At 46.2% G+C, this 15,476-nt stretch overlaps 1 protein-coding gene across 4 annotated transcripts in view; it reads right to left on the bottom strand.

The window, feature by feature from the left end:
- Positions 1-2,188: 2,188 nt before the first annotated feature.
- The window catches only part of LOC110489594 (zinc finger homeobox protein 4), a 150,520-nt gene continuing 137,232 nt past the window's right edge, over positions 2,189-15,476 (bottom strand). For 2 of the 4 annotated variants that reach the window (XM_036943708.1, XM_036943710.1), the window contains exons 8-12: positions 14,787-14,920; positions 13,560-13,766; positions 12,812-12,932; positions 7,167-12,575; positions 2,189-6,671 (exon numbers count right to left, since the gene is read on the bottom strand). In XM_036943708.1, coding sequence (XP_036799603.1) covers positions 5,062-6,671; positions 7,167-12,575; positions 12,812-12,932; positions 13,560-13,766; positions 14,787-14,920 — 7,481 coding nt within the window. In that variant the 3' untranslated portion in view covers positions 2,189-5,061. The remainder of the gene's footprint in view (positions 6,672-7,166; positions 12,576-12,811; positions 12,933-13,559; positions 13,767-14,786; positions 14,921-15,476) is intronic. The other 2 variants (XM_036943709.1, XM_036943711.1) reach the window with 1 other exon arrangement.

Below are 15,476 nucleotides of genomic sequence, written 5' to 3'. Positions count from 1 at the left end.
ATCAATAAGTGCATTGGCCACCTGGACAAAAAGAACACCTATGTGAGAATGCTATTCATTGAATACAGCTCAGCGTTCAAAAGTATAGTGCCCTCAAACCTCATCAAAAAGCTAAGGACCCTGGGACTAGTCACCTCCCTCTGCAACTGGATCCTGGACTTCCTGACAGGCCACTCCCAGGAGGTAAGGTTAGGTAACAACACATCCACCACACTGATCCTCAACACAGGGGGCCCTCAGTGGTGCGTGCTCAGCCCCCTCCTGTACTCCCTGTTCACTCATGACTGCACGGCCAGGCACAACTCCAACACCATCATTAAATTTGCCATGGACACAAGAGTGGTAGGCCTGATCACCGACAACAACGAGACAGCCTAAAGGGAGTAGGTCAGAGACCTGGCCGTGTGGTGCCAGGACAACAACCTCTCCCTCAAAGTGATAGAGACAAAGAAGATGATTGTAGACAACAGGAAGAAGTGGACCGAGCATGCCCCCATTCTCATCGACGGGGCTGCATTTAAGCAGGTTGAGAGCTTCAAGTTCCTTGTTGTCCACATCACTAACAAACTAGCAAAGTCCAAGCACACCAAAACATGACAAAACCTATTCCCCCTAAGGAGACTGAAAAGATTGGGCATAGGTCCTCAGATGTTCTAAAGCTGCACCATCGAGAGCATGGTTGGTTGCATCCGGGAGGTCGTTGGGCGACGCACAATTGGCCTAGCGTCGTCCGGGTTAGGGAGGGCTTGGTCGGTAGGGATGTCCTTGTCTCATCGCACACCAGCGACTCCTGTGGCGGACCGGGCACAGTGCGCGCTAACCAAGGTGCATGGTGTTTCCTCAGACACATTGGTGCGGCTGGCTTCCGGGTTGGATGCGCGCTGTGTTGTATATGACGCATGTGACAAATAAAGTTTGATTTGATTTGAAATGAGTCATTGTTGTTGTTCTCCTTCGTCCTTCAGAAAGCCTAATACTTGTGCTGATGATCTGGCAATGGATGTGATTGGATTTTCAGCCCTCCGTCATTAAACTCCCATGGTTAGAATACTGATTCCTGTATTTAGTGTGTGTGTGTGTGTGTGTGTGTGTGTGTGTGCGCGCGCACAGTACCTGTGTGTAATGTCTGTGATATACCACAGTAAACCAACGTGAAGTGTGTGTGTGTGTGTGTGTGTGTGTGTGTGTGTGTGTGTGTGTGTGTGTGTGTGTGTGTGTGTGTGTGTGTGTGTGTGTGTGTAGCATTTAGTGAGTGTGAAGCCTGGGCTGTTTTCACTCTTTCAGTCTAATTAAACTAGGCTCGTGGAGAGATGGATGCATCACCTCTGTCTAATCCATGTCTCTCCCAAACATCGCATTATCCAGAGGGAAATCCATTTTCTGCAGCCTATTCAAAGTCAGATGTCTCTCTCTCTCTCATTGGTCTCAACTACTACTACCGGGACATCAACATCTGGAGCAAATGACAATAGCATCTGAAATCCACATCCAGATTAGCCTTCAGAAGATAATTTAGCAATCTGGTTAAATCCAGATTACAACAGAATAACAAGTCAGATAGCAGGTCCGTTGGGCGACGCACAATTGGCCTAGCGTCGTCCGGGTTAGGGAGGGCTTGGTCCGTAGGGATGTCCTTGTCTCAAGGTTGCACGGTGTTTCCTCCAACACATTGGTGTGGCTGGCTTCCAGGTTGGATGCGCACTGTGTTAAGAAGCAGTGCGGCTAGGTTGGGTTGTGTATCGAGCCCGTACGGGAGTTGTAGCAATGAGACAAGATAGTAGCTACTACAACAATTGGATACCACGAAATTGGGGAGATAAAGGGGTGAAATTCAAAAAATAATAAAAAAAATAATATTTCAGAGAGATTAGTCAATAGTTGTAGTGCAACAATGCCAAAATGTAGCAGTGCCTAAATGAGCAGCATGTTCAGTGAAGCTGCTAGCTAGGGAAGATCTCGATAATGCTGTAAGAATAGACACAGGGAAATGAATGCTGTGCTAATAAAGAGAAATCAACATTTCTGTAAAACTAGAAAAGTAACCGTATTCCCGAAACAATATACCTTATGCATAATATGTTTGCCATTTATGATCACATGGCCTTCTGATCATGTTTACGTAACGCGAAGCAGACTCAAAACATTAGTGATGCCAAACTAATAAAATACTTTTGATGACGGACAAAACTGGTTTGCAGATACAGTTTTTAATGTATCACAACAATGAGCAACAAACATACTTGATGAACTATTTCCAGAAGTTGTTCAAATACCATCTACAATAAACGTCATTTCAACTATGACAACAGGTCTGTGACAAAAAAAAAACATGAAAACAAATGTTTCAAAACCATGTTATTACCGTGTGACGGTACAGTTGAGACCTCAAACATTACAGTAACAAAAACTAATGAGACTACTCTCTATATATAAAACATCAATAACATTTTTGGTTTAGTTTATTAAACGTTTTAGCCATAGGGGCTGTTTCTTAGTAAACCCTCAGGATGCATTTCCTATGTAACCAGGAGAGAATACATATTGTGTAGGATAGGACTGCGCCATGAAATTCCCTTTTGACATCCAGAAGAAAACAATCCCAATATCAACCTTTTGAAGGCTGTCCTCTCTTTAGCGTGACACAATCCATCCAAGAAGAAAAAAAAAACATGTTTTTTATTTTTTTATTCTTTCTTTCTTTTGGCTGCTGTGCAGTTGTAACATTTATGTACAGTTTGTTACGTTATCGTACCATCCTTTTGGTTGTTGGTTTGTTTAGCTTCTACCTGTCCTTTGGTGTGGAAAGCATTGTGTTTGCTGCTAACATCTTAGCACGTGATGCTAGCTGACAGTTCAGTCTGGCAATGCTTTAGCCACATTGAGGGGAAAGGCAAGAAGACAGGTTGGGAAAGCTTTTGGGATCAGGACAGTCGTTGGTGTTTGTACAATGGCAGGATCGCACCTATAGGGAGCCCAGGACATCTCTTATGAAACAACATTGTAAAAGTGTCTTCAGGATCAAAGTAAATGTTAAAATACTAAAAATCCAAATAAGAAACATTTATGTTTCGCACGAAAAAAGATAATTAGAAACTGTGAAATTTTGCGTTTCAACTTTGAATGAAAACACTAAAACACCTGTACAATAATAAAACATATGAGGAAATGTTACTTGATTTTATCATTTGAAACAATAACTAAGCATGATTTGATTTTAACCTGTCAAACAGTTGCATTACATGCTACTTGTTCATCTCAGAATAGGAAATACCAAAAGCAATACATTTTTGCATTTCTTCATATTAATACATCTGTACCATGCACAGCCAACTACGAATATATACAACAGCTTAGCTCTCTTTGTTCACAAGCCTTTTCCTTTCATACAAATAGCCTCTTGTTACTTTGGAATGAATCACGTCAGCTTACCTTAACAAACTGAAAAAGTGATTCATAACAACATAACACCCTTTAAACAGCTTTCACATTCTTTAAGTTCTACTGCAAAATAAAACAAGACAAACAAACTAAAAACAGAATGAAATGTAAAAACAGCAAAGCAAAGTGACCTGCGGGTCAGCATTCAGCCTGTTGGACAATTTATGGGGAGCAATTTTTTTTATTTTTTTTTAAACATTACACAGTAGCAGCAACATGTTATATGGTAATACTTTGTAATGCATAAATGACTAAATAATTAGTGTTGACTTTTCATGATAGATCAACTGAAGTGCCCAGAAAATGAATGCGAGGACGAAGACCTATGCAGTAAATGGCAGTGTATAGGTGTAACACTGTTATCAGTCCTACAAGCACAGGGGAAAACATGTCATAATATAAAATATATGCTGTAGTCCCCCTTTGTAAAGCAGCATATTTGCTTATGCAAATATCATACCTTTTCTTTAAAAAAAAACATTTTGACCGACTTGTACTCTTAACAGTTTCAAGTATACAGTACTACTTTCATGGACGCACCAATTGTTAAATAGGTCACTGGGTTGTTAGGCGTCAATCCTCTAACGAACCAAAATGCTGCTGCAATCGTACGCAAAAATAATAATTAAAACAAACAAACAAACATACAAACACAAAAACATCTATTAAATTAACACATGGGTCTACCAAAATAATAATAATAAAAAACAGACAAAAACAAAATAAGTGCACTATAGTCCAGAAATAAGCAAGGTACCGTACAGCAATTCACAAATGAAAAAAAGTCTTATTCACATAATTAATAATCAAGAGTGTATAAAACTAGAGATATTACCTCTTCAGAAAAGGGTGTGAGCAGAGGTAAAAGAGAGAAGGTAAGAGTTGGCACAGATTAGTATATTCTACAAGAGAAAAATGGGTCGGATATAGACTCAGTTTGTTGTCATACAAACTGGAAAACAAAGGGGAATCGTACTTCACCATTCTAAAATTCCCTCTGTGGCAAAACCATACTGTCTTTGTAGGGCGAAAACTAAAAGGATATGCACGCTGTCCATTGTAACAGTAATATTGTCTCTCTTGGTACTCTACACACATCAAGGAAATGCGTCTGATAAAGCTTGACATGTTTTGGTTAAAAGCCAAGTGTACCCAGGCTCGTTGCTGCTTTAACAAATGAGAAATGTTATGTTCTGACCTGAGAATTTAAAGCTACTGAATTACACCAGCTATCTAGACTAACAGAGGTTCTCATTGAGGGTTTTTCTGGATCGTCGTCCCATACAGTACATGCTAGCATTTGGAAAACAATCCAGCTGAGGTGCAATTTGCTATCGTGAGTTTTTGGCTTGAAACAAGCTCCACGGGGGAGCCTGAGAGATCTTTTCCTACTCCGTGTTTTTGTATACAATATAAGCTCAGTCAAGCATCTGCAACAGTTCTGTCCATAACAAAAATCAATCAACATCTTGCCAGCATATCAATATGGGAAAAACAATCCTGAGTCAATAATTTGGTACTGTAATTTTTTGGGTTAGAGAAGCTTTGGAACTGCAGTTTAAAAGTCTTGTTTTTTTTGTTTTTTTTGTTTTTTTTAAAGCAAGGGATCCTATTTTTCACCTCCTACACACTGAACATATCCATTCTGATACTGCTGAAGCCTGCATCTAGGCCGGAGGTCGACTTAGCCTTGGCCTCCAACACCTTATCTAAGTCATCCAGCTTCTGTCTCAGCTCATTGTCAGACTCATCTGAACAACTCTCATTGGGTAGGGAGGTGGGAACCCCTGAGACGCTGCTGCAGGACGTTGAGGTAACCATCAGAGGCAAGGAAAGGGGAGGAATAGGAGACGCAGACAGGGAGGAGGAGGAGGAGGAAGCAGCTTTCCGGGCAGTGGCCTGGAAAAAGATATCTGGCCAGGACTTGATGGCCAAGCGAGAGAGATGGGGAAAGGTGTTATTAGAAGGAGGAGCTGCAGACTGCGAGGTAGATGTGGTCTTGACAGGTGTAGGGGTGCAGACAGAGTGAGGTAATAATCTAGCATGCTCTTTGGCATTTCTCATTGCTTGTTTGATTGTTTTCTCTTTGTGCAAGCTCAACTGGAGGTGTTGGCCAAGTGCTTCATTCCCGTTGACCACCACGTTGCAGGCGATGCACCTGTACTTACTCACTGCCTTTCTAAGAACTGTCTCCTGTGGGTCTGGAAAAGGGTTTCCGAAGTAGCAGAAAGACTTCTGGTGATGCACTGCAGAGTCCTCATCAGCGAATACCATCTGGCACTTCCTGCATATGAACTGGTGCTTGACAGACGGAATGATGAAATCGTCAGGGAAGTCTGTGGTTCTTTTGGTTTCTGTTGGCAGTTCTTTTGTGCTTTCCGTCAAAGAGCATTTGTTGTTGTTGGTGTCATCCTTAGTTCCCATAGATAGTTTTGGTTTGAAAGACTTGGGGTTGCTCTGCACAATTGGTGACGATGCCTTCACAGGGGCTGGCTTCTGCTTCGGCTGTTTATGATGCTGTTTTTGTTGCTCAATATGCTTTTGGTGCTGCTGCTGCTGTTGCTGCTTCTGCAGGGAATCCTGGAGGGACAGCTGGTACTGCTGATACTGCTGCAGGAGGGCGGTGGGATTCATGCCCGCCATGGCGGCCTGTGGGATGGCGGCAGGTCCATAGGGGAACAGGTTCTCCATCCCGCCGAACGGAGGGAAGTATCCCCCCGCCTGCATCCCTCCAAGAATCTGTGGCGAAAAGCTGTTGGCGAAGCCCGGGAGGAAGTAAGGCAGGAACTGACCTCCCAGGAAGGAGCTTGGGTCTGCTGCGCCGGTCAGGGCATTCTGAAGAGCCTGTAGTTGAGCGGCATCCAGATGACCCTCACGTCCTGGTTTGCCCGAGGCTGGAGACGGCTTCTCCCTCTTTTTGTTGTTGCTGATGGGGGTCTGTAGACGGCCGCCGTTCTCCACTTCTCTTTCCTTGGCCTTCTTCTGGTGGTGCGGCTTCTCCGCTGGTTTCTTGCTGCTGCTGCTGTTGTTGTTGCTCTCTCTTTCTTGGTATTTGCTGTGCTGCTCAATGTGGTTGGTTGAAGTCAGAGGGGTAGAGGAAACAGGAGGAACAGGTGGAGGAGGTGGAGGAGTCTGCAGAAGATTCTTGTTTGGGGTAGTGCTCAGAGACATGGCAGGAGAGGGGGTTGCTGGGTTCGGGAATCCAAGCATGCCAGCACCGGGAGATGCTAAAGCTGAAATATAGTGGTATAAATGATATTCAAATGTGTTTAAATTTATATTCACCCTAATATTACTATGTAAATATTGTTCAGTAATACATTATGGAGATATATGCAGTTATGATCGACTTCATAATTGTATTTGTTAAACTGTCACATGCGCTTCATGATATATACCAACATGAGGATATTTTAAATATACCAAACCCACATCAAAGGAGAGGAGGGGAAATGAATTCCACAATGATAAAAATGCATTTGCTTAAAAAAATGTCAGAACCATTATATTATGTAGAAGTTCTGCACTGAACGTTGAGATCATGCATTAAAGTGTACAACGTTTGGTAAAAATATCTCTACCAACAACAACAACACTGTGACGGAATGAAGAGAAAATACTGCAGAGAAAGAGTATTTTGGGCATGTAAAGCATAGACAAAAAATTATCATAAAAGTAATATAAAATTACTATTATCTGTGTGTTCTCTGTGTGTCATAGTAACTCACCAGGTGTGTTGGGTGGGTAAATAGGAAGTGAGGATGGCCCGGTGACCCCAGGAAGTAGTACCGGCGGGAGGCCAGAGATCCCGGGATAGCCTGAGGGCAGGCTGAGGCCATGAAGTGCATTGTTGTGGTTCACTGCAGTCTGAAGCTGCTGGGCAGCCAGATTGCTGAGCCCGTCGCTCCCAGCCCTCTTCAGACGATCCATCTCCTGCTGAGCCATCAGCTGGCGGACCGTGGTGGGTGCTAGGTAGTCCTTCTCTCTGTCCACCTGGTTGACCAGAGTCTCCTGCACTTTAGCGATGTGCTGTTTGGAGAAGATGTGGTCGCGGATGGACATCCGGGCAGTGTACTTCACATTACACAAAGTACACTCCGGCCGGGGCCCGTCCGGCCCGCCTTGACTGATCATGAATGGCTTTCCTATATTGATTTTGAACTTCTTTTCCTTGGCGCGGGCGTTCTGGAACCACACCTGCACCACACGCTTGGGGAGCCCCATCTCACTGCCCAGCATCTCACACTCCTGCATGGTGGGGGTGCGGTAGTCACTGAAACAGGCCTTGAGGACTTTCAGCTGAAGGTTGCTCATCTGAGTCCTGAAGCGCTTGTGGCCTGGTCTCTCCCCACCACTGCCGCTGCCCTTCCCAGACCTGAAGGGGTTTCCACTTCCGAAGGGGCTGGGAGAGCTGGGGTCGGTCAGGCTGGAGGTCTCGCTCTGGTCGTTGTTGTCATCCATGTCGTCATCTCTGGAGCTGTAGTAGGAGTAAGAGTAGGAGCAGGAGTCTCCGTCCTTGCCGGAGTAGCTGAGGGATGGGCTCACCATGCTGAAGGGGAAGCGGTCGTCGCCACCGTCTGAACTCTGGGCAAGGTTGCTCTTGCTGTCGCACGCCAGCTTGTCCCCTCCGTTGGCCATGAGGCTCTCCAGCTCATTGTTGTTGCCCTCATCTCCAGTGGTGGCGTCACTTATGGCTGTGTTGATGGACGAGGTCTCGTCAAAGTCCATTTTGTTGTTGATGTCGTAGGATGAGCCCTCTGCAGAATTAATGTTAAGCCCTTCAGATTCATCACAGTTTTCTGCCTTTAAGGATGAAGGGCTCATTAAGTTTTTTAACTGTGCCTCAGATTGTTTGACAGGCGTTGAGGAAGCTGCGGGCAGCTCGTACTCATTCGGCTCAGTCTTGGTGGGCAGCTGCGGGAAGTCAAAGAAGTTGCACTTGTGCGGGCTCTCACCTCCATCGTCTTGGTTCATCATTGGGCTATTGGGCAGACTAAACCCTGCCTGTTTGGCTTCATGCCAGTGTCTAGAGCGGATATGGCTGTCCAAAGCTGACTTGGCCTTGAACAGCGCCCGGCAAAAAGGACATTTCTTATGTGACTGGGAGGCCCCCAATGCTCTGAACTGTCCCTTTCTCTCTCGGGCACGTGTGTTCTGAAACCACACCTGCACCACTCTCTTCTTCAGGCCGACCTCACGAGCGATGTGATCCAGCATCTTCCTCGTGGGGTTGGAGTCCAGCAAGTATTTGTCATAGAGGATCTCTAGTTGTTCTGGGGTGATGGTGGTTCTGAGACGTTTGTCTCTGTGCTGTTCTTCAGTCATGTTTCCGTTATCTTTTTCATTGGATCCATCCTCTTTCTCATCTAGTTTTCTCTTCATGGAGCCAGAGCAGGGACCTGAGGACAAACCAGAGCCGCTTTGAGTTGGCATCTGGAGTCCTCCAGACAGAAGCTGGCTAGTCATCAGCGGGTTATTGGGGTCGAAGATCAGATAGGGCATGTCCATGGGCCTTTCCAGGAACTGGGAATGGAGAAACTGGTTCTGGGCTGCCAGGAAATGCATATGTTGGTGCTCCTGCCATAGCTCAATGCTTGGGAAGGCTATCTTGCACTGGTCACACTGGTATTGGAGCATCTGGGGAGAGAGGCTGTTGGTGAGGGAGGAGAGGGCCAGAGAGAGGGGGCTGGAGGGGATGGTGGCTGACTGAGGCTGGGAGTGGGGTCTGGATATCTGGGGCTGGAGGGTCTTCTGAGGGGGTGGCTGAGGGGTGGAGGCCTTGGAGGGTCTGGGGTCCGGTAGAGACTTTATCATAACTGGAGAAGGGGCAGGTTCTGGCTCTTTAGGCTTGGGCTCAGAGGGCGGTTCTGGCTTGGGGTACGTCTTTTCCAGGTTGGAGTGAGGGGAGGGCATCAGAGGGGAACTGGAGCCTGAGCTAGTGGCTGTTCCATGGTGATGCTTGGATGACTCAGGGTGCTTGGCTGGGCATGGTTCTCCTATATCCATGTACTCCTCAGACTGGTTGTCCTCATTCCCTTCCTCATCCTCGTCCTTGTAGCACGTTTTTTTCTGGTGGGTGATCAGGTCGAAGATTCGTGGGAACACCACACTACATTTCTTGCACTCGTACTGCATATTGCTGGTGCGGATGTAGCGCTCATTCGTCAGTTCTTTCTTCTCATTGTCTTTAGCGTCTGCCTGGTTCTCGTAGCTCTTCCGGGCCTTCTGGCGGGCGTTTTGGAACCACACCACGATGACCCTTGACGGCAGGTTGAGCACGGTGGACAGCTGCTCAATCTCATCATCTTTCGGGTAAGCATTTGTGTCGAAGAAGTCCTGTAGGACCCTCAATTGGTAGTCAGTGAACCTTGTCCTGGAGGACCGTTTGTTCATGGTGGCATCAGTCCTATAGTACTCCAGTGTACTGTACTGGGACTCCAGCCTAATATCCTCCAACGTGGTAATAGGTGGAATGTTGAAGTTGTAAGGAGAGTCTTTGTTTCGCTGCCTCTCTTTGAAGAGGGTGTTACGGAACCAGTGCTTGATTACTTTCTGGGGGAGGCTGGACATATCAGCCATCTCCTGAATCTGCTCCTCAGTGGGCGAGTTGTTGATGTCAAAGTGTGCTCTGAGGACCTTCAGCTGGTCGTCCGTGATGCGTGTTCGAGGGCGCTTGAACTGTGACTGCCTCAGGAAGTTTGGATCGAGACCTAGCTGCTGCTGACAAAGCTGGGTGAGATCCGAGGACAGGGAGTCCATTGTAGGCAGCTGCAGGGTGAGTTGCGGGTGTAGCCCTTGGTGCTGGATGGACTGCATCAACAGAGGGGGGAAGAGGGAGAAATCTAGTGGGATGGAAGGCTGCACCTGTGGGGATGCGGAGGGTGGTGGAGGAGGGGGAGGTGGGGGTGGTGGCTGGGTCTGTGGAGTCTGGTTTGGGGCAGGGGATGGGGCCTTGATCTGGGGCTTGTTCGTGGAGGTGCAGGGAGGCTGCTGGGTGGTCACTGGGACTGGTGAGGGAGGAGGAAGGGGAGGCAGTGGTGGGGGAGTCTCAGGGGAAGGGGGGTTGATGGGGTATAGCTTGTCATAGGCCTCTCGGTACTGCTGGGCAAACTTCTCCAGCTCTCCATAAGGAAAGAACTGTCCATGGATGTGCTCTTGGTGGCTTTTGAGAATAAGCACGTTGGAGAAGAGCTTTCCACACATCCCACATTCCAGCTTGTCGTTATTGATCTCCAGTTGTTGTTGTTGTGGTTGTTGTTTTTGTTCTTCTCCTTCTTTGTTTTTCTTCTGGTTTTTCTGCCTGTTCTCGTTGTACTGGATGACCAGCTCAAATCCAAAATTCTCCAGAAGGGCCTTGGCTGCATTTCCTCTGGCTCCTGACACGATACGTGGAGGAGGAATCAGCGGCTCAGGAAACTTGGACTTTTTGTCTTTTTTGTCCTTTCCTCCCTCACTGACTCCATCCGCTCCATTCTCCATCTTGGCTTTGCTCTCCTGTTTTTCCAGATGCTCCTCTGACTCTCTGGACATATGTATGTCAGATACTGACACAGCATTGGGCTCCATTTTGGGCTTGTGGCTCTGCGGTTGCTGTTTTTTTTGCTGCTGGAGCTGCAACTGTGATGCTTGTTGCTGCTGCTGCTGCTGCTGCTGCTGCTGTTGTTGCTGCTGTTGAGCCTGAGCCTGCTGTAGCTGGTGTTGCTGCTGCATCTGCTGTTTCAGGTCTTCCAGGAAAGAACCAGTCAAGCCCGGCATCCCGAAGGCGGTGGCTGAGTGAAGAGCCAGCTCTGGGCTCAGGTTGAATTCTGCCCCTGGGATGTAGAAGGGGAAAAGGAACTGTGGCTGCTGGAACTGAAGCAGAGCCTCTGGGGTCATGCCGAACTGGGGGTAAAAAGCCGGGTTGAGGAATTGGGGCTGGAAAAAGGCAGCCTGCTGCTGGAGCTCGTGTTGGAGCTGCATCTGTAGTTGAGCTTGGGACTGAGCATTCTGATGGCTTTGCTGTGCAGAGACATGATCAGTAGTGTGCTTTGCATTGTTGCTGTTGTTGGCTTCTTTGGCATCTACAGTGTTTTCTTTGTTAACCAATGGCGTCACGCTTCTAGCAGTTTCTGAGTTGGCATTGTTGCCTTGTCCGGTTGGGGCTGGGATGCTGGATGGAGCCATGCCACTAGTGTTCCCAATCCCTGTACTGCTGCTGCTGCTGCTTGTCTCGGTTTTGGCAGTTCTGACTTTGGTATGATGCAGCACAGACCTCATGTGGATCTCTAGGGTTGAGCTTTGGCTGTAGGCGACGTTGCAGATATTGCATTTGAATGGTTTGTTGTCTGCATTGTTGTTGGTCTCAGGGGAAACCGGGCTGGAGGCCTCCTGGAGAACTTTCTTCAGCTTGTGCAGGTGAGAGACGGAGTTGTAATGGACCAGAAGGATGTTCTTCTGGGTGAAGGACTCCTTGCACACCGTGCACTTGTATGGCCGGGACGGGTCCAGGAACTTCTCCATGGTGAAGTTGGGGCCTTTTCTAAATGGGAGGGTTCGCTTTGTTTCAGCTCCCATGTCATCTAGCAACAAGCTACTGTCACTTCCTGTTGAGCTGGCCTTTTCTTCCAGGTCCAGCTCATCATCTTTATCCATTTCCTGTTCAAAGGCCTGCTGTGCCTCCTCGTAGGCCCTGGCCTCGCTCTCAGGGACGAAGTCTCCGTTTACCGGCAGGCTGCCGCAGAGCTGTTGGACTTCGGCTTCGCTCAGCTCCGGATGTCCGTTCTCCAGGTGCTTCCGGAGCGCCAAGAATGTCCGGAAGCTGCGTTGGCAGAGACTGCACATGGTGGCCGCCCGGATGGCATGGTACTGGGAATGTATCTGCAGCTTCTGCATGGTCTTGAAGGCCAGGCTGCAGTGGTTGCAGCGGTATTTGTAGATGTGGCGGTCAGAGACTGAGAGCTGTTGCTGCTGGCGTCTCTGGAGGTCATTCAGATGATCCTGGAGGGAGTCAGGACTCTTTCGATCCTGCCCAACCCCACCAGACCTCTTCCAGTCTGGAGCTTCAGACCCCTCCTTGGGGGGTTTGAGTTCCTCTCTTAGAAGGTCTACTTCACTTTTGTCTTGGCCTGTGCTGTTCATCTGGTCCTTGGATCTGTTCCCTGAGAAAGGAGAATGAAAATAGAATTAAATTTATGAACAAAAGACATTGTACAAATGCATTGATTACCAACTCTGGAAACGTAAACCATGTCTGGTTAATATAAGTAATATGTTGTTCCATTTGTGTAGCAGGGCCCTTCTACAACCCAAGGACATTTCATTTCCAAACAAACTCAGAATAGTACATTCATTACCGGCAGGAGTATTGTAACAGTGGTAAACATGCTCTGCGTACCTGTGGGCTTTCCAGACGTCTCAGAGAGGGTAGCAGAAGCTTCCATCAGAGACAAAGCGTTGTCTTGTCCAGGTGAAGGATACATCATGCTATTGGGCACCATCACATCAGGCCCAGCCACCTATCAAAGTCAGACAACAAAAACAATTTAATGATCTTAGTAACTTATCCCTAAATGCAACATGTATCGTAATAAAATCATATTATAAAATGTAATAGTGCAGTAATTAAGGAGTTTAGTATTAAATATTAAAAACATGTTGAGCAAGTGTACTTTTCAACTTGCCTCTTGCCAGTAAAAATAGATCATTTTCAGAAAGCGGAATTAGCTTTTCCCTGAGGACGACAACCGTCAAGTTTATGACATATTCTCGGGAGAGTGGGATAAATGCATGGGAAATGTTTTATAGGACTGCACAGTGACAGCACTGCCCAGAGCTAGTTAATAAGGGACTGTAGGGAGCACTGGACACATTTTTGTCTTGGGGAGCACTGGACACAATTTGTCTTGTCAACATCACGGATCTTAAAAAGGATTAAAAAACTCTTTAGAAAACTTTTAAACCTCAAGGAAAATGTACTGTATGTGCAATGCCATTAGAAGCAAATTAAACATTTTCTCAGCATTTTTCTCACCAGCAATCAGCACAACATTAAAGAGATAGTCATCTGAATATGAGAAGTTGTCTGTACTCTAAACAGTTTTTTCTGCCAACATTTTGTAAAGTTATGTAGTGTTTCCACATACAGTCATGAGTAGTTTGTCGACGCAGTCTGGAGCCACGCTGTGCAGGTGTGTGAGGTGGAGCTGCAGGTGGATCTTGTTGCTGAGGACGTCCTGGCACAGTGGGCAGCAGATCACCGGCTGTTGCATGGAATGCTGGGATACAACGTGGAGCTGTAACCTGTTGGCGTCTTTACTCCTGTAGTTACAGTAGGGGCACTGCTGCAGCTGCTGGGAGAGATGTGACAAAGCTTGCTATGGTTATTAGTGGGAAAGTAAAAGATTAGAGATGGACAAGAACAAGGTGTGTCTATGGTTTTACCAGTCTTCATCACCTCTGTATTTTTACTTCAAAACTATAATTACTCGAGAGCAAATGTGCTTTTCCTTTCACTATTGATCTTAGTGAGACAGCTTTCCAACATTCCAAACCCAAACACGTAAAAACATGACGTAACTTTTAACAGCACTAAGAAAACTAGATGACAGAGCTCCCCGAAGAGGATAAAACATGAAACATGACCTGAATATCCCCTCAGCTAAACAATTGGAACCCTGCTCTCCCTCCCCCTTCCGCCCCCTCTGCTCCCATCTCACTTTACCTTTACACACAAAATGTAGATCAACCTCGTTTCCTTTAAATGCACTTAAGCCCCTCAACTCGTGCAATTTTATTAGTGGGAAATATGATTGGAGGGGAATTTCTAATCAGGAGATTAGAGATGACAAAGGTGTGTCGCCTCCTCATCTCCCGCATAGCCCTCATTACAGGAAGTACTCCTAAAATGACTGCCCCCAGCCACCTGCCTTAATGTAATCCATTTCTGAAATGACGCAGGCCTCCTTCCACTCAGGGCCCTCCACAAGACAAGCTAATACTTCATAATCTAATTTAAAAACACATACCTTCTAAAGAAATGCAAAGTGAGTGGGACTGGGAGAGGGCTTTAGCCTTGCCTATTGGATGCAGGTCGACAAAGGAGTGAGAATGTTCTATAGGGGATGTTTAAGTGTTCTGTCAGTGGGGACTGCATTTGGGGTTAACTATTTTAGATCTGTTGACAGCACATTATCCTCTGAGACATCTTAGAATAACTCTTAGAATACCTGCTAACTGGAATGGGTTGGAGTTAGCTTTGCCTGGGTTTTTATTATGGAGCATTAGCGGTTAGCTTAGCATACCTGCTAAATGGTTAAAGATAGCTTCCCGTGTTGGTTTATCATGGAGCATTAGCGGTTAGCTTAGCATACCTGCTCACTAGCGCTGGTCTTCCTCTCTGCAGACTTGGGCCTTTTGGGCGGGCTGTCATTCTGTCTCTCTAGGAGCATGGAACATTTTCCCACAGCATTGGATCCAGGAGACTCTTTAGACAGAGAGTTCACTCCTAAAACACAAGAGAGAACAGAGCAAAATATTTAAATTATGTTGTAGCTCTGTTATAAAAAAAAAAATATATATATATATATATATATATATATATATATATATATTATAAGTAAAATCAATGGACGAAGGCAAAGAAAATGTTGAATTAATTAAAGGAATTACATTGTATCAAATTAAAATGATATGTCAAATCAAATCAAATCAAATTGTATTAGTCACATTCGCCGAATACAACAGTAGACATTACAGTGAAATGCTAACTTACAAGCCCCTAACCAACAATGCAGTTTAAAAAGTACAAATAAGAAATAGTCTGGGTAGCCATTTAATTAGATGTTCAGGAGTCTTATGGCTTGGGGGTAGAAGCTGTTTAGAAGCCTCTTGGACCTAGACTTGGCGCTCTGGTACCACTTGCCGTGCGGTAGCAGAGAGAACAGTCTATGACTAGGGTGGCTGGAGCCTTTGACAATTTGTAGGGCCTTCCTCTGACACCGCCTGGTATATAGGCTCTGTAGGAAGCTTGGCCCCAGTGATGTACTGGGCCCTACGCATTA

Source organism: Oncorhynchus mykiss, chromosome 15 (assembly GCF_013265735.2).
Source record: "Oncorhynchus mykiss isolate Arlee chromosome 15, USDA_OmykA_1.1, whole genome shotgun sequence".
In the NCBI taxonomy this organism is placed as follows: domain Eukaryota; kingdom Metazoa; phylum Chordata; class Actinopteri; order Salmoniformes; family Salmonidae; genus Oncorhynchus; species Oncorhynchus mykiss.
This window is presented reverse-complemented; position numbering and strand designations above follow the sequence as displayed.